The sequence below is a fragment of the Populus trichocarpa genome, chromosome 8 (assembly GCF_000002775.5).
Source record: "Populus trichocarpa isolate Nisqually-1 chromosome 8, P.trichocarpa_v4.1, whole genome shotgun sequence".
NCBI classification, from domain to species: Eukaryota; Viridiplantae; Streptophyta; class Magnoliopsida; order Malpighiales; family Salicaceae; genus Populus; species Populus trichocarpa.
Genome location: NC_037292.2, coordinates 11,740,927 through 11,759,739, shown reverse-complemented (window position 1 = coordinate 11,759,739; position 18,813 = coordinate 11,740,927). Strand labels below are relative to the sequence as shown.

The 18,813-nt window shown below is 32.8% G+C and overlaps 2 protein-coding genes and 1 non-coding gene across 3 annotated transcripts; all 3 read left to right on the top strand.

The window, feature by feature from the left end:
* The first annotated feature begins 6,169 nt into the window (after nt 1-6,169).
* Nucleotides 6,170-9,073, top strand: LOC7473469 (multiple organellar RNA editing factor 2, chloroplastic). The gene is made up of 4 exons (XM_002312555.4): nt 6,170-6,631; nt 6,734-6,831; nt 6,923-6,988; nt 8,770-9,073. Exons 1-4 carry the CDS (start codon nt 6,213-6,215, stop codon nt 8,910-8,912), a joined length of 726 nt encoding a protein of 241 aa, XP_002312591.2. The 5' UTR covers nt 6,170-6,212; the 3' UTR covers nt 8,913-9,073.
* Nucleotides 9,074-9,206: 133 nt separating this feature from the next.
* Nucleotides 9,207-18,110, top strand: LOC7494745 (50S ribosomal protein L28, chloroplastic-like). Its single transcript, XM_052455148.1, has 4 exons — nt 9,207-9,276; nt 9,403-9,522; nt 16,811-17,038; nt 17,414-18,110. The coding sequence occupies exons 1-4, from the start codon at nt 9,207-9,209 to the stop codon at nt 17,644-17,646; spliced, it is 651 nt and encodes a 216-aa protein (XP_052311108.1). The 3' UTR covers nt 17,647-18,110.
* On the top strand, nt 14,944-15,015 carry TRNAM-CAU (transfer RNA methionine (anticodon CAU)). Its single transcript has one exon. It is a non-coding gene; the product is annotated as a tRNA-Met (tRNA).
* Nucleotides 18,111-18,813: the final 703 nt, after the last annotated feature.

Genomic DNA, 18,813 nt, shown 5'->3' with positions numbered 1-18,813 from the left:
ATTTCAATTATAGTCCTTATTTTTTTATTGTTTTTTATTTTTTTAATCCTTTTTTTGATTGATTTTGTTTTTCAATTTCACCCTTTAGCATTTAATTCTATTTGATTTTTATATCAAATTTGATTCTCATGCTTTTAATTATCATTTCGAGAAAGATTATAGAAAAGAGAAAAAAAATAGAGACAGAAAGAAAAATTTAGCCCGCCAATCTAGTTGCTTGGGCTCGGTCCAAGTAACCTGGGCACGGGTTACATGGGCTTGGCCCAGAAACTCTCTTACGAGCTACGTATATTTATTTTTTATTCTTGTATTATCATGTTGTTTTATCTTTCACCTCAATTTCTAAATGCTTGCAAATTAGAGTACATCTTTGGACCTCAGGCTCTCGAACAAAATTTGAGAGAAAGGGAGAGAGGTGCTGAACATTTTCCTCTTATTTTTTTATAGAAAAAATGCTGTCCATTTTGGTGAATTACTGTGAGTGAGCTCTTCAATCTCTCCTGATTCTGAGCTGTTAATGATGGCCCTGGTTGTGTAAAACATGTATTAACTTAAACCATTTTGCAGGTATTAGGTTGTTTCATTCACGACAAATTTCAATGTTCTGAGCTCCTCTTCCTCTCCATTCTTTGAACTCAAGAAGCATCCCTACTGTAATTAACATTTATAACTGTATACTGATCTCCACTTTATTACTTCGAAAATGCAGTGAGTTGACGTGACATGTGATTTGTGAAAATACTCCATAAAGAGTCTTCTCATCAAAGAGGAATCTTACAGCATGAATATATATATATATATATAAGGAGAGCCGGAATTGCTTTATCATCGGATTTTAAGCACGTTCCCTTTAACGATCTTCTAGAATTTATTTTCAAAATAATATACCAATTCCCTTGTGGAAGGATTGGCAGGGCATCTTCTACCAAATCGTTTCAGGTATATTGGAGGTAGCTAGCTAGCTTGCCTGCCTGCCTGCCTATATAGCATGCGCAACTTGGTTTCCTTCTCGCTTTACATGAACAGCAGAGAAAGAAGAAAAGTATCTAGCTGATTAAGACTCGGTATTCTCCAGTGAATACAGATAGCTACTGATCATAGGGTTAGAAATTCCTTTACAAACTCAAAAGTTGAAAAGTTTAGGTGGATGAAATGGCACGTTATATATATATACAAAGCTAAAGTAAGTTGTGATTGGGCAGAAATCTTTACAGATTATTAGTTGACTGACTTGGTATTTCATCACACGTTGAGATCAATAGCATAACCTTGCGTCAAACATGCAGCTTGTGCCCAATATTTGCGATCGTAGAAATTTCTGTGCCTGTGATTAATGAAGTGCGTTGGTAGATTTCTTGAACTCTTGCTGAGTTGTAATGCTCTAGTACATAAGCTTCCAGGACAAGAATGGGTTCATCGAATGGTGGGCAATGAAGAAATTATGCACGATAGAGACTCTTAACAAATTTCATGAACCCTAAAAAGAAAACGAAAAAGAAAACTTTAATTTTCATATTATCTTTAGAATATTCCAATGAATTGCCTTTCCATTTAGTGTTTTTTTTCCTTTTCTTACAGAATATTTCAAATTATACAGTGTTGTGCATGGCGCTTCTCTAAAGTTCCTCAAAACTTTAAGTCGTGATAATTTGATTTGATATATGGCCCAGGGCGTCATCAAATCCATGTAAAACTGTGATGCCTTCGTTTTGTGTCCAGAGACAACGTTAGAAGGACTCGATCTGGAACCAAGATTTTGGTCGGTGGGATAAGAACGTATGAATAGCAAAATAATACAAAATTTCTTTCTTAAAAAATAAAAATAGAAATCGAGAGCAACACCTTCGAAAGACCCACATAATTTGTCAATTCCTCTACTCAAATTGCAATTAAAAGCCTTCAAATCCTCGTCAATATATGTCATAGACAGCTATAAACAAACAGAGGGAAGAAAAGGAACTTTCGAACACAAACAAATAAATTAATTGATGAGAGAAGGTAAACATTATTTCGTTAGTTTGTACATTAGAGCTAGTATTTCTAACATTTACACTTTAAAATATTTTCTAAATTCTTCTATCAATATAGGAAAGCGCATTACCCTCTTACCTTATTTTGAGAAAACAACAAAAATTGAAATTTATAGAAAATTACTTAGAATAAAAAAAATTAATTTGACGAGGAAATTAAACCATGCTGATGCACGTTTCAGAGGTGACCGCATTTCTTGTCATGCTCCGTTACAGACAACGTAGAATCTACCTCGTTTCAGAAGTTTCCACCAACTTGCTTGGTAGTGTAAGAGATGAGCATTGCTCATTCATGTCTAAAATACATTCACACACGTAAGCCTCTCTTGACAAGAACGTGCAGTGAAGAAGGAAAAGAGATGAAGAAAATGGGGACCAAACAAATTTGCTAATTTGAATGGTATTTGTGAAAATGATTGTTTAACGTAAACTCGATGGTTTTGAATTTTCAACTCACTTAAATTGTATTTCAAAAATATTTTTGAAAAAATTTAATTTAATTTTTATTTTTATTTTTTTAAATTAATTTATTTTTGATTTTCAGATCGTTTTAATGTTATGATATTAAAAATAATTTTTAAAATATAAAAAATATTATTTATTTTAATATATTTTTAAATAAAAAATATTTTAAAAAATAATCATTATCTAAACACCTCATTAACATTTCATTCATTATTCAAGTCCATGGATAATAATTAAATTAATCATCTGATAGAGGGAAAGTTAGATCGAGACAGATAAAAAAAAAAAAAAAAGCTAATTAAAAGAAAAGGTTTGAATAAAATAAAATAATTATTTTATTGATATGATATTCTCGGGATAATGTTCATACTCTCAACTTTGAAAATATGACAAAGGTTCACACGTATGACATCAACAATCAATTCATCTTTTCCATTCAAATACATGGTGATGGGAAAAAGTTTTATCGTTGTAGAAGTTGGTTTTCAAATTAAAAATATATTAAAATAATATGTTTTTTATATAGTTTTTAATTTATAATATTAGTATATTAAAACAATAAAAAAATACTAAAAATATTAATTTTAAAATTTTAAAAAAAATCAAAAATTTAAAAAAGTTCAGCTTAACCACATTCTCATATTTAGGAGTATGGTTGCGGTTACTTTTCAAAGTGCTTTTACTCGGAAATGTATTAAAATAATATTTTTTTATTTTTAAAAAATTATTTTTGACATCAGCGCATCAAAATGATCTAAAAACACCAAAAAAATATTAATTTAAACCAAAAAAAATAAAAAAAAATTTAATTTTTTTCAAAAATACTTTTGAAACGCAAAAATAAACAGGATATTTATTGCGCAAAAAAAACTGATACATGTAAATGGTGACATTTATATATGTTTAAAGAACTATATTTACTATATTTGAGAGTAGTTATATACCATAAAAATAATCGCTAAATTTAGTTAAAAATCATATAAACACACCGCAACCTTTTAGACGGCTACTCTCTATGTAACACAAATTGAGTTATTGTGGTTCATATCCATGTGTGTTTTATAGTTAATGATCTCTCAAAATTCAATATATTTAGAAATAGCGTTTGAGTATTTAAAAATTGAATAATCACATATTTACATTAGTATTTCATTCAATGGGACCAGAAGAGCAAAGAATTAATGATATAAGTCTTGGTTCCCACAAAAAAAAATATTTTTTTTATAGGGTTTAGGGATTCTCCAATAATTAAATTAGTAATTTTATAATAAAGAATTGTAATAAATAAAGAAAAGAACAATAAACTCTACACATTTGCTCTTAATTTTTGTGTAATAAATGCTTTAAGAATGTATGATAAGAGAATAAAGATCGTGAATCTTTTTACCTGGATGGTTCAATATATATTTATAGCTCTTGTACTTTGAGTTTTGTTGTTTTGCTTAGAAGGCCAAAAGCCTTTTCCTCTTGAATATTTTAATAAAAAAATTAAAAGTTTCTTACTTCAATATTAATGTTGATAGGAATTACCCTTAATTACACATCATTATTGCTGATGAACAAATAGTAGAGTTATAGAAAACTTTTATACCGTATTCATACACAACATTTAATATTAATATAGACAACCCTATCATAACATTAATATTGATTAAAATATAATATATTCTTAAAAGATTTTTATACACTTAAGAGATATAAGAGAATGATTATCATAAGGTCTGGTATTTTATCAGACTCACATGCATTTGGACCTCGTGTGAATTCGAGAGATTTGAGTTTGATATCTTGCCAAAACCACATGCACTTAGACTTCGCGGGCAACTGGGCTAAAAAAGAGTTGTGTTTAGCATATTGTCAGACCCATAAGTAATTGAGCTCAACATGAAGCCAAGTCCAAAGGATTGAGTTTAACATCTTACTAGATTTACAAGCATTTAAGCTTATTATTTAATTGAATTTAAAGATATTGAGTCTAATATTTTATTAAACCTATAAGTATTTGAACTCGACATGTAACTAGAAACAAGAATGTTAGGTCTAGAAATGAAACTAGACTAACGTAACCTGTTCTTATTATTCTATTAAACATCTGCATGTTAGATAATCACTATCTTTGACCTTTCTATTCATTGATGTTTTTAAACTAATAAGTTGTGTGTAAAATATATCGCGCAATAGTATAAGATCGTGGCTCTCCTTCTTAGGAAATAAAGTATCGCCGGTCCTGCCAAGCAAGAAAGAAAGAAAAAGAAGAATAAACGTGGAAGGGTAAACAATCATCAAGTTTCACGAAATTATTTGTGGCACCTGGTAGTTTCATAGCTCCATATGGATGTCAGATTAGATATAAAATGCTTGGTTGCTGATATGATAGTCACTGGAGGCTTACATGATCGTTAACTTCAGGGCTCGTGGGATTAGTCGAGGTGTGCGTAAGCTGGCTCGGCATCCACGTTAAACTAAAAAAAAAAAGATATAAAATGCTGCTGGAATCTAGTGGATCGATCTGACAGTTTTTTTATTAAAAAAATAATTTTTTTAAAAAAAATTAAGTTTAAATTTTTAAATTAGTTTTTTAAAAACTCATTAATTTTCTTAAATGCATGTGTAAGAAATATATTTTTAAAATTGTTCAAAAAAATAATTTATCTCAAAACCCTTTATTATTTAATAAAAAAAATACAATGCTTTAATCTGATCTCATTCTCGTAATTAACAAATTTAAATAGTGACAAAGCTCATCCACACCACATCATTAACCAATTTGATACCGTGCTTGTTGGATTTATTTATTTCATTGACAGCTATGAACCTATCGTCAAGACAAAAAAGAATAAAAAATATACGTAACTTGTAGATATTAAATAATGCTATACATATTAAATAATTTCCTATAAAGAATAGTCATAATTAATAAATAAGTAAAAATAAACATTCATCTCAACCGATAAAAAAAAAAGTAGAAAAACTACATCCAATTTGAATGAAAATGATATTTTTACAGTGGAAAAACAGTGAATAAATACTATTTTTGAAAGTTCCAAGTGTTATAAAATCGACATATAATCATTGAACCAAGCTCTCATGGTTAGGCATCAGGTGTGTATGTCAAGGGCTGGTACTCTTTAATCTAATTCAGTGTTATTAAATTTTTCATGACTCGATTTATTAATCCGGTCTTAATATTTAAATTAGATCTTAAATTAAAATATATAAAAATTAATTTAGTATAATTTGATTAATAAAATAAATTTAATATCTTTTATCTTTTAGATAATTTTATTAAATATTTTTTTTTAATTTCAATGCTAACTTAACTATGAGTTTAATTACATTAATTTAACTAGATTTATTCAATTTGATTAATTTTTTACCAAAATCAATTAGAGACAACTATAACACATGAAATTATACCTTATTAAATCAAATAATTTATTATTATTATTATTATCTTAATTTTAAGAAAAATCAACATTATTCTAAAATAAAAAATAAAAAAAGAAAGAGAAGAAGAATCAACATATTAACAAATAAAGTATCCAAAAGAATTTTAACAGACACCAACCCAAATCCTCTGGACCCAAAGCCTAGCCCAAGATTCTCTAACTCAAAGTCCTCCAGGCCCAAAGCTAAAATTTCCCATCCATCTTAATAAATAGCCCCCCAAAACCCCTCAGCTGCAGTGGTAAGCTCCAAAACCCTAATTTCATCAAAATGACCCCAACCCTAGCTCGCTCCCTCACCACCCGCCATCTTAATCTCTGCGTCCTCCTCCCCAAACGCCTCCTCTCCACCATCTCAATAACCCATCTTCCCTCACCTCCCACTCTTCTCTGCGGCCAATCTTTACCCTCACTCTCTCACAATCTCCAATCTATCAACAAAACCACTAACCCCGCCGCCCGTTTCACTTCCATTCGATGCCGGGTTAACCGAGCCGGCAACTCGGGCTACTCGCCCTTGAACTCGGGGTCAAACTTCAGTGACCGGCCACCCAATGAGATGGCCCCACTTTTCCCTGGTTGTGATTATGAGCACTGGCTTATTGTTATGGATAAGCCTGGCGGTGAGGGTGCCACTAAGCAGCAAATGATTGATTGTTATATTGAAACTTTAGCCAAAGTTGTTGGCAGGTAAAATGGACTTTGCGGGTCTCGTTCTTTTAATTGAAAGTTTCGATATTTGTCGGTTTCTTGACTGCTAAACGTTTTTTGTGTTGTATCTTTTGTTTTTAGTGAGGAGGAAGCAAAGACGAAGATTTATAATGTTTCCTGTGAGAGGTATTTTGGATTTGGATGCGAGATTGATGAGGAAACCTCTAACAAGCTTGAAGGTCTGTTCAGATGTTAAGTCATTGCAATTCAAGAAATGGATTTACAATGTCTTTCCTCGTGATTATTGATTTTTATTTTCTTTGTTAACAGGTTTGCCTGGTGTTCTCTTTGTCCTCCCGGATTCATATGTTGACCCCGAATACAAAGACTATGGTGGTAAGACTTTGCACTTCCTTATAAGAGCGCAACTATTTTTCTTTAGTTTTGGAGTTGGTTAAGATAGCTCTCTATGTGTGGGTGTGCGTGATTTTGACAAAGGTGTACTGCTTGAAGTTTATAGGAAGAAACAATGGTGATGGTATAATTTGATTTACTTCAATGCAGTCCATCTTGGCAAAGCTAAAGAGTCTTATGGGCAATGCTTAGCTTTGAATGCTAATGGACTAAAATCAATTTGTTCTCTCTAGACTGTTCTGTGCTTTATATTCAATGGAGATGCGGATCAGTGGAGATGAAACATGATTGCTACAGCATTGCTAAGTGTTTAAAGATGAACTGTGTGGTTATTTCCTTGGTGAATGTATTTATAGGGTTGATTGTAACTTTTCGTTTATGGCTTGCTGTTATTTCTATCTTAGTCCATCTTGGCAAAGCTAAAAGCCACAGATGGGCAATGTTTAGCTTTGAATGCTAATGGACTAAAATCAATTTGTTCTCTCTAGACTGTTCTGTGCTTTATATTCAATGGAGATGCGGATCAGTGGAGATGAAACATGATTGCTACAGCATTGCTAAGTGTTTAAAGATGAACTGTGTGGTTATTTCCTTGGTGAATGTATTTTTAGGGTTGATTGTAACTTTTTGTTTATGGCTTGCTGTTATTTCTATCTTAGTCCATCTTGGCAAAGCTAAAAGCCTCAGATGGGCAATGTTTAGCTTTGAATGCTAATGGACTAAAATCAATTTGTTCTCTCTAGACTGTTCTGTGCTTTATATTCAATGGAGATGCGGATCAGTGGAGATGAAACATGATTGCTACAGCATTGCTAATTGTTTAAAGATGAACTGTGTAGTTATTTCCTTGGTGAATGTATTTATAGGGTTGATTGTAACTTTTCGTTTATGGCTTGCTGTTATTTCTATCTTAGTCCATCTTGGCAAAGCTAAAAGCCTCAGATGGGCAATGTCTAGTTTTGAATGCTAATGGACTCACATCAATCTACTCTCATGACCTGTTCTGTCCACCTTATACTCAATGGTGGTTCAGAATCATTGGAGATAATACATAAAATGTACTGCTTTCAAAAACTCCTTTTGGTGTCTTGACATTATTCATTTTACATGATATAAGCACCTTAATCTTTGTTCAGGTTATCTTTTTTTAATAGTTATGTGCTTGCTCTATCTCAGTCCATCTTGGCAAAGCTAAAAGCCTCAAATGGGCAATGTCTAGCTTTGAATGCTAATGGACTGACATCAATCTAAACTCATTACCTGTTCTGTTCTTCTTGTACTAATTGGAGGCGCAGAATCATTGGAGATGATACAGAATTGTATTGCTTTTGTAAAATTTCTCTTGGAGTCCTGACATAATTCAGGACACGCCTTGCATAAGCCACCTAAATCTTTGGTTAGTTTGTAATATTGGAAAATTGAAATGCTAGTTTCTGATTGTAAGGTCAGGTTAGAATCTTCTCTGTTTTAGCAAAAGGATTTCTTTTGTTTAAATTTGCTGGTTGAGCCTGCATTCAATCTGTTTCAATATAGCTCTAGAAACTAGACTTGGCCTGGATCAAGATTCCAGATTTAATTCAGAATTTTGGAGGCTCAATTTCCTTTCCATTAACACGCCATGCTCAATTAACAAATGCCTTACTTTAACTGTAATCACTGGCTCTGTTGCTTCACCTTGATGGTGAAGAGCAATTCTCATGCCACCACTGTGAAGTTTAGAGGTGCTTATCATGTTACTGTTTCATGGCTTTCTTTTTTGGCAGCTGAGTTGTTCGTGAATGGTGAGATAGTTCAGAGGCCACCTGAAAGACAGAGAAGGGTGGAACCTCAGCCGCAGAGAGCTAATGACAGACCAAGATATAATGACAGAACCCGATATGTGCGACGCAGAGAAAATATGCGGTGAACCACTGCATGGGGAAGCTTACTGTATAGTTTCTGCAATTGGGAGCTTGTCCTGCATGGTTACTCGTGTTTCTGCTTAACAGTTGAACTATGGATATTCTATGTTATAATTTGTACACCTCTTGAGATGTCTGATGAATGTAAAATCTGCTGTTCTCGTAATTTCCTCGTCTGCTCCTTCTAGATCTGGCTGCTCAGATGATACAGAATAATGTTTGTTGGTCACTCGCATGGAGAGGTGGTTAACGATATAATTTTGCATGCACATGTATAATGGTTGATTCGGTGAATTGTGATGACAAAATTTCCTGTGCCAGTCGGTGTCTACATAACGAGGGTGTGGATATTTTCCCAAGTAAATAGGGGTAATTTTCCTTGATAAGCAATTGGGGATGGGGACAGGAAAGCTAGAACTTAATATATACTAGATATTAACTATAATTAAAACTGATCAGTGCTACTGAAAGATTTTATTGTAAACTGCCAAACAGGGTGTGGTTGGGCTGTAGAGCAAGGGTGCCAGCCTAGAGGCAAGTCCTCTGGGACTGCTGTCCCTTGGCGCTCGGGGCAGCCCAAGAAGGCATGTGGTGCTTTGGCTGTCACGCTCATAGGCAGGTCACCCAAGCGCCATGTGGTGCTTGCTTTTCTTTAATAGTATTGAGATGCTTATATTTTTAGTATAATTGTATTAAAAATATTTTTTTAAATATAATTAATATTTAGAGTATTAATGGTACAAATATTATTGTTTGTTTTGTTGATATTATTTTTTTAGTATAATTAATATTAAAAGAATTATTATATTATTTCTTAATATATTTTTAGTATAATCGATAGTGTTGGTATTAAAAATATTATTATTTTTTTAGTCTAATTAATAGTATTGATCTCAAAACTATTATTATTTGTTCTATTAATATTATTTTTTAATATAATTAATAGTATTAGTCTCTAAAATATTATTATATTTGATGTTATAAATAATATTATTTTTATAATAATTCATATTATTGCTACTAAAAATATTATTATTTGTATTATAAATATTATTATTTTCATTAAAATTTCTAAGAGTACAAATATTATTATCATCATTAATAAATTGTAAAAAACTGTTATTATTATGAAAAAAATCACGTTGGGACATGTGGCGCTTGGGTTCCCTCATGAGGGCGGACAACCCAAGTGCGACGTGGCGCTTGGCCTGCTTCCTCTGCGCTACAGTCCAAGCGTCAGTTGGCGCTTGGCTTGGGCACTGTCAGGCATGGTCCAAGGCTAGCGTTGGGCCTGACAGGGCAGAACCCAAAATAGCATTGGGTCCTGGCCGCTGGCAAACTAAGCGCTGCCACCCCCACAGGCAGGCCGTCCAAGCGCCGTGTGGCGCTTGATTTCCTTTCTCTTGGGTGCAGGCCAAGCACCACGTGGTGCTTGAGCTGCCTATACTTTTAGTATAATTGTATTAAAAATATTTTTTTTAGTATAATTAATGTTTAGAGTATTAATGGTAAAAATATTATTGTTTTGTTTTGGTGATATTATTTTTTTAGTATAATTAATATTAAAATAATTATTATATTATTTCTTAATATATTTTTTTAGTATAATTGATAGTGTTGGTATTAAAAATATTATTATTTTTTTAGTCTAATTAATAGTATTGGTCTCTAAAATAGTATTATATTTGGTGTTATAAAGAATATTATTTTTATAATAATTCACATTATTGCTATTAAAAATGTTATTATTTGTATTATAAGTATTATTATCATCATTAATAAATTTTAAAAAACTGCTATTACTATGAAAAAAACCACGTTGGGACACACGACGCTTGGGTTCCCTCCTAAGGGCGAACAACCGAAGCGCCACGTGGCGCTTGGCCTGCTTCCTCTTCGCTGTAGTCCAAGCCCCAGGTGGCGCTTTGACTTGAATACTGCCAGGCATGACCTAAGGCTAGCATTGGATTTAGCAGGGTAGGACTCAAAATAGCATTGGGTGTTGGCCGCGGGAACACCACGCCACGCCAGCAGCGTGGCACCACTTGGCGCTTGGTCTGCTTCCTCTTGAGTGCAGCCCAAGCGCCACGTGGTGCGTCGACTGCCTACACTTTGGTATAATTAATTTTTAGAGTATTAATAGTAACAATATTATTGTTTGTTTTGTTGATATTAGTTTTTCTTAATATATTTTTTTGGTATTGATGATGTTGGTGTTAAAAATATTATTATTATTTTAGTCTAATTAATAGTGATGATCTCAAAACTATTATTATTTGTTCTCTTAATATTATTTTTTTGGTATAATTAATATTAAAATTATTATTATAGTTTTTCTTAATATATTTTTTTTAGTATAATTAATAGTATTAATCTCAAAAATATTATTATTTTTGGAGTTATAAATAATATTAATACTAAAAATATTATGATTTGTATTATAAATATTATTATTTTCAGTAAAATTTACAAGAGTATATTTTAGTGTAATTAATATTATTAATAAAATAATTGATGAATTTGAAAGAAAATATTATATCATTTATTAATTTTACTAAATGCATTGTAATAATAATTTTATCAAATTACACTTAATTTTACATTTATTTTCATTTACAAATTACATACAAATTATTAGTTGCATGACCCAAAAATAAACTTGGGTTCTGCCATGTACACGACCCAAATAACCTTGGGTCCTGGATAGCCTGGCCCAAGACGAACTCCAGGCTTGGCAGGACCCAAAATAGCCTTGGGTCATGGCCGCAGAAGAACCCAACTATGCTTGGACCTAGCTTGGCAGAACCCGAATAGGCTTGGGTTCTGCTCCCAATTTTTTTTGGAAGTTAAAGGTGAGCCCGCGACGTAGCGCTGGCTATCTAACTAGTGTTTATCTATTATAAAAGGGATTTGTATATTTCGGTAAAAAATATTCTTAATGAATTTTAAAGTAAATTATAAAAACTTTCTAGTTAACTTATGATATTTAAATATCAGTTTATTAATATTAATTATTAATTTTTAGAGAAAAAATCATTTTATAAACTTATTTGTAAATTTTAAAAAAAAATACAAATTATTTTTCTAAAACAACGCCAATTTTTTTTTATGAATAAAATGCATTATTTTTGAAAATCAAAATCAAACTAAAAAAAAACACAAAAATTCAATTTTTTTAATTAAAACGAATCAAACCCATAAAAAGAAAGAACATGAAGACACCAAAGAATATTTAACCTGAAGTGTGAACACACAAAAAAGATTAGTGGTTTTGTGAAATGGGTATCACAACCATCAATAACTGAGTTAACCAGTTTTGAGACTTCGTTGGAGCAACTCCTACGTCATTGTCATTAAAGACCACCTAATCTTGGTTGAGGGGGTGTACAACTTTCATTTGGATATAATCTTACTCAATTTTGAGATACATAGTTTCACATTCATTCGTTTGAAAGTGGCAACCCGATCAATCTAAAATCTGAAAATGCAGTGATGACTGATCGGAAACAAGATGTTGAGTTTGTTGAAGAAAATGGAATGTAAATGTTTGATAGGAGTAGCTGATATTTGCAAACGAAGTGTTTTTTAGTTGAATGGTGGTGATTACAACCCTAAAGATGGTTAGAAATGTCACTTTCATCCTCCTGAAAGTACCTACTCGATCAACCAAAACTGTAGAAAATAAAGCTAAACAATGGTTAAACGACGTGTTGTTTAAGTTAAACCCTAGAAATTAGGGTTTTTAATTTAGGATTTGACAAATTTCATTCCAATTATTTTTAATTGCACCCGTAATTACCTTCAAACTCTTAATTTTATGTAATTTCACCATGTTGAACTCAATCATTAGCCTCGAAATTTAGCACAATTTTCATCTTGATCATTGGTTTCTGATTTGTGCACTTCGACCCTTAATTGACCATCAAATGTTCAAGTTATTCAATTTAGCCTCTGATTTGGTCAATTTCAACCTCTACAATCATACACCTTTTTTCAGTTTGGTTATTTGTTTCGAATTTCTTCAATTAAGTTCCTAATTATCCATCAAACTTCAATATTTTTGCAATTAAGCCCTTGATATGACCAAATTAACTTTTTAAAATTGCAATTCGATCCCCAAACTGTAATTTCTTCCAATTAAAACCTAAATTGACTTTAAAAATCATTTTTTCTTGCAATTAAGTCCTCAATAAAATTAATTGAGCCTTTCAAAATTCTTTGTGAGTCCTTACCTATCCAAATTTATATTTTTTTTACCCCAAATAAAAATATTTTCACCAAATAGACCCTTTGTTAATCATAATTGGATTGCTAATTTTGTCAATCTTATAAATTTTGATCCTTCAACTTTTTCACTTTTCATTTTGATCTTTCATCACCAGCTTGAGCAATTTTCTAGGCTTTTTTCATATATATCTTCTTATTTTTTTTTATTTTTTATAGAATAAAAAATAAGTAACAACAAGCGTTAGTTTGATGAAACAAATTCTAAAAGAAGGAACATCAGAGAATTTATTTACCAAAAGTCATGGAAGGCGACAGCAATGGTGAAAATAAACCAGCAAGTGATGCCATGGAAGAGTAGCCATGCCAGCCAGGTCAGGTTGGCGGTGGTATGGTTGTTCAAGACTTAGTATGCAACTATGCAAGAGTTTATCTGACTCTCAAGAACCAGCTCAAGATGAATTTGGAGGAGGTCGGAGAAAACAAAGCGATGGCTGAAGAAAAGCTAAATCTGGAGGATTGAGGAAGTCAGTAGAGATGTTGAAAAAACTTATCTGAATGATAGTATGAGAACAGGACCAAATTCTATTGAGAAGGGTGATGGTAAGGAACAGGATTGTAATCTTGGACGCATTTTGGAGCGAGACTGTGTTTTTGTCGAGTTCAGAAGAACAGAAGCCTCATGCATGGCAGGACATTGTTTACATGGGAAGGTTATTTGATGACGGTGTTGTAGTGGTGGAATATGTTCCTTTTGATATTTACTTGGCCAGATTCCGAAAATGATTGCTCGTTTTAGTAATTTCCATGAACTAATTGGGAAAACCACCTGCATGCAGATCTGGATTACCGAATCCTCTGTTCATGCCTGATAAAATAACCCTACCGTTTAACATGTCAGAGCAGTATTGAAATTGTCTACTATTAACTTTTGCCTATATGACATGTAGGAGAACGTCTTTTTTGGAATGTAATGGAAGCTTGCTAATGCCGAAATCATATTAACTGGTTGAAGCTTGGATTTTCAGGGATCTGGTTGGTCTGAACTCGTTGCCGAGACTTTTTTTAGGAGCCACTTTCGTTAGCTTTGAACAATTTGGTAAATTTTTTGGGTGAAAATATGAAATAAGATTACATTGGAAAAGGGCGGGGCAAAGCAACATCCACTTCCATCGCATCTTGATAAAGCAAAAGTCTCGAATTAACCCAGTTTCTTTGAAGAAGAAAAGCTAAAATTCCGATCACAAACAACTTTATCACCGTCACAAATACAAATTCAGTATAGGCTGCCCACATTTTAACAACAGCCCAGCTTAGCAGAAAAACCCTACACGATTCATGGCAATTGGTTACAGGTTCTTATTTCTTTAAAATCAAAAATAAAAACAAACAAGGTTTATATATATATGTTATTGCTTCTGTTTTGAACCAAAAACAGAAACCTTGATCGATATCAAAGTTCAGACTTTATATTGCTCAATAAAGTTGTTTAAGTAGATAGAATGAGAGCTGGGACCGTAACTAAACGGTTCATGCTGGCTTCAACGAGAGGACTACATGCGAAGAAGAAAGAGAACTGTACTTGAAGTGTTGAGCAACATAAAGACATGTTTTCCGATCACGAGTTTATCCTTCAAAAATTTGTGGTGAAAGACTACGGTGTCTGTATAATGAACGTTACACCCATAAATAAATAAACACACTGCTCCCGCTCTGTTTTGTTCTGGAATCTGGAGGGAGGTCTGGAGCTGGGGCAAAGGTTGAAACGAAAGGGTTTGGATATATAATAAAATACGGATCCTGATACACAAAATCAGAGTGGCGCAGCGGAAGCGTGGTGGGCCCATAACCCACAGGTCCCAGGATCGAAACCTGGCTCTGATAAGAGAAAGGCTTCCAAAACACTCAGTCATTTTTTCCATGCAATAGCATATCTTTTTATGACAATTATATATCAAAGATTATATATATACGAACATTATATTTATAAAACATTTCAAACCATTTTTACAAAACAACCCTTCAAAATACAAATTATTTATTTTGAATCATTCATTTTATTTGAAGTTCGAGTAAAAATTAATAATAATAATATTAATAATAATACTTATGAATCTATTTTAATAAAAGTATTATTAAGATAAATTATTTGTTTTGAACCATTCATTCTATAAAGTTTGGAGATTGAGTAAAAGATAATAACAATAATGTTAATAATAATACCTATGAATCTATTTTAATACAAGATACGCTATTGAGCCATAGGCCGTGGAAAAACCAACTCAATGGAACAAGCTATATGATCCCCAACCCAACTATAAAACAATCCTTCAATATACAAATTATTTGTTTTGAATCATTCATTGTATAAAGCTTGGAGGTTGAATAAAAGATAATGATAATAATGTTAATGATAATACATATGAATCTATTTTAATACAAGACGTACTATTGGGCCACATGCCTTGGAAAAACCAGCCCAATGGAGCAAGCTATACAATCCACAACCCAACTACAAAAGAACCCTTAAAATACAAACTATTAGTTTTGAATCATTCATTTTATAAAGTTTGGAGATTGATTAAAAGATAATGATAATAATGGTAATAATAATACTTATGAATCTATTTTAATACATGACGCACTATTAAGCCACAAAAGAATCCTTAAAATACAAACTATTAGTTTTGAATCATTCATTTTATAAAGCTTAGAGATTGAGTAAAAGATAATGATAATAATGGTAATAATAATACTTATGAATCTATTTTAATACATGACGCACTATTAAGCCACAAAAGAATCCTTAAAATACAAATTATTAGTTTTGAATCATTCATTTTATAAAGCTTGGAGATTGAGTAAAAGATAATGATAATAATGGTAATAATAATACTTATAAATCTATTTTAATACATGACGCATTATTAAGCCACAGGCCTTGGAAAAACTAGCCCAATGGAGCACGCTATATAATCCCCAACCCAACTACATTACGACCCTTCAAAATACAAATTATTTGTTTTGAATTATTCATTTTATAGAGTTTGGAGGTTGAGTAAAAGATAATAATAATAATGTTAATGATAATACCTATGAATCTATTTTAATACAAAACGCACTATTGGGCCACATGTCTTGGGAAAACCAGCCCAATGGAGTAGGCTATATAATCCCCAACCCAACTATAAAAGAATCCTTTAAAATACAAATTATTTATTTTGAATCATTCAGTTTATAAAGTTTGGAGATTGAGTAAAAAATAATAATAATAATAATATTAATGATAATACCTATAAATCTATTTTAATACAGGGCATATTATTAAACTATATATCTTGAAAAAACTAGCTTAATAAAGCAGGCTATATGATCTCTAACCCAACCCAAGTCAATACACACACCCCCATCAAAATAAGGGGCCGCAAATACAATAGCAGCTCCTGCTTCACATGTTATCCGTTTCTGCCAATTCGAGAGGCAAAAGCACATAACAAGTAAGAAGCCAAACAAGTAAGAAAATTCTTAACTCGTTAGTTTTGGGTTTGTTTTTTTATAATAATGATTAATTTAAGTTTTTTTATAACTATTTGAAGTTTACATAATCATTAATTTTAAAATTTATTAAATTATTACATAAACTGATCTAATCATTAATATTAATAAAAAAAAACAAAAGAAAAGAAAAAGAACACAATAGCTACAGCAGCTGTAGGGGGAGGAGTGTTGCTTGGAAACAATACACGCTTCCTCAAGACACGGCAGTTCTCCATTTCGAAGCCTAGTCCGGTTTCGGTTTCAGAGATAGGATTTCTTACTTCCCAATTGGGTGGCATCAGGATTTCCTACAACCCACCAAAACCACTCACTGCTCCTTTCACTCCCGCTATCCAACCTCTCGTCGCACGTAAAATCTTCTCCCTTTCTCTTGTTTTCCTTCGGTCTGGATTAATCAAAGTTTTGGACTGTGATTTTTTTTTTTTTTGGATCAAGTATCATTGCCGCACAACATTTGGTAGAAAAGCCCGGCGTTGCTAATTATTGGATTTACTTGCCTCGGTTTCTTAGTAACATCTTGTTTTGGGGATCTAGGTATTGCATCTGTCTTGACATGCTAGTGTCTGTCTGATACGACGCAGAGATAATCCTTGCTTATTGATTTTTGTTCATAATGTACATGGGAGTGAGTTGGTGCTTACTATGATCCTTAACAAATTTTGTTGGCGTTGTTAGAGTTGTTTAGAATTTGATTCATTGTGTAATTTGAACCATCTTTTTGAAGGTAGAATTTGCCCCTTTACCGGGAAGAAAGCCAACAGGGCCAACAAAGTTTCCTTTTCAAACCACAAGACCAAGAAGTTGCAGTTTGTCAACTTGCAGTACAAGAGGGTGTGGTGGGAAGCTGGCAAGCGCTATGTCAAGCTGCGATTGTCAACCAAAGCGTTAAAGACTAAACAGAAGAACGGACTGGATGCTGTTGCTAAGAAGGCTGGCATAGATCTTCGCAAAGAGTGATAAATTGGTCATATGTTTTTGTTTTGGCGTATTTGGTTTTCTGTTACTTTTTATATTCATTCCCTGTTCTGATGAAGTTCTTCCCGAATCAATGATATCTTCATCTTTACATCTCACAAGCTGGTAATTACTCTTTGTTCATGTGCTCTTTAAGTCCATGGCTTTTTATCCAAACCTGTATTGATTCCACAATCAGGAAATTGCGGAATAGTTTCATTAGGGTGTGATGTATTGTTGTGCTGCCTATCTGTAAGCAATTGCACTATACCATATGCTATGGCGCAAGTAACTTCGGAAGGTAGCTTCTGTATGTTGGTAGGAGGTTTGATGCCATGATGTTGGATCCTCGCATGCCCTTGTATTATTTTGTTTGCTGACTACGCATTATCCTAGTTGTAGATTATAATGGCACTGCAAAGTGTTGTGTTTGAAATTTTCGGATAAGGTTTTCAAATTTCAGGCTAGATTCTCCTTCTTCTTCTTGATTTCCAGTGCTGAAGCGTTTTGCCTCATTTGGAGTGGATGGATCAATGACTGCACAGGTTTGAAAAACAATGGAACGTAGGTGTGAGTGCACAGATTTCTTGCAACATTGTGAACCGGATATCAATATCCAATCAATGTGATCTGGAATCACCGAGCCATGGTTGGATGTCTTTTCTGGTCATGACTGAATGTCACGTTCAGATGACCAAATCCACTCGTGTGCTTCTGTTCCATTCCCATGCAGGCAGCGGCATGGAGAAGTTACCCTGTCCAGAAAGGAGCACCAGGAGCTAAAAACGGAGGAACCCTGATAAAGAAATGGATAAGGAGAATAAAACGAAAATTTGCTCGTATCCCAAGGTGCTTGAACTTGAGGATCAGTTTCCTTCTAGCGCGTTTCTCATGCCAACATTACATCCTATCAAATGTAATAGTTTGCAAGAGCATATGTGCATGACCTTCTACTTAGACTATTCATCAGTACATAGCTGACAGGGTATCAAAAGTGAACTCATTCCGAGTATTTGATGCCTCAAGCATTGCACGAGCAGTTCCATGATTGCAAAATTGCAGCACCAAAGCTAATGTTTTTTATGGGTTAATTATAGAACACACTGTTCACAGCTGATCGAATGCACAGTTTCAGAGTTTGAAACTTCTTCGCTTTTGCAGGGAGTCACT

Coding starts and splice junctions, on each gene's coding strand:
- LOC7473469 (XM_002312555.4), top strand. CDS start 6,213: ATGACCCCAACCCTAGCTCGCTCCCTCACCACCCGCCATCTTAATCTC. Junction 6,632..6,733: donor TTAGCCAAAGTTGTTGGCAG/GTAAAATGGACT, acceptor TTTTGTTTTTAG/TGAGGAGGAAGCAAAGACGA. Junction 6,989..8,769: donor CGAATACAAAGACTATGGTG/GTAAGACTTTGC, acceptor CTTTTTTGGCAG/CTGAGTTGTTCGTGAATGGT.
- LOC7494745 (XM_052455148.1), top strand. CDS start 9,207: ATGACAAAATTTCCTGTGCCAGTCGGTGTCTACATAACGAGGGTGTGG. Junction 9,523..16,810: donor TTTGGCTGTCACGCTCATAG/GCAGGTCACCCA, acceptor AAAAAACAAAAG/AAAAGAAAAAGAACACAATA. Junction 17,039..17,413: donor TATCCAACCTCTCGTCGCAC/GTAAAATCTTCT, acceptor ATCTTTTTGAAG/GTAGAATTTGCCCCTTTACC.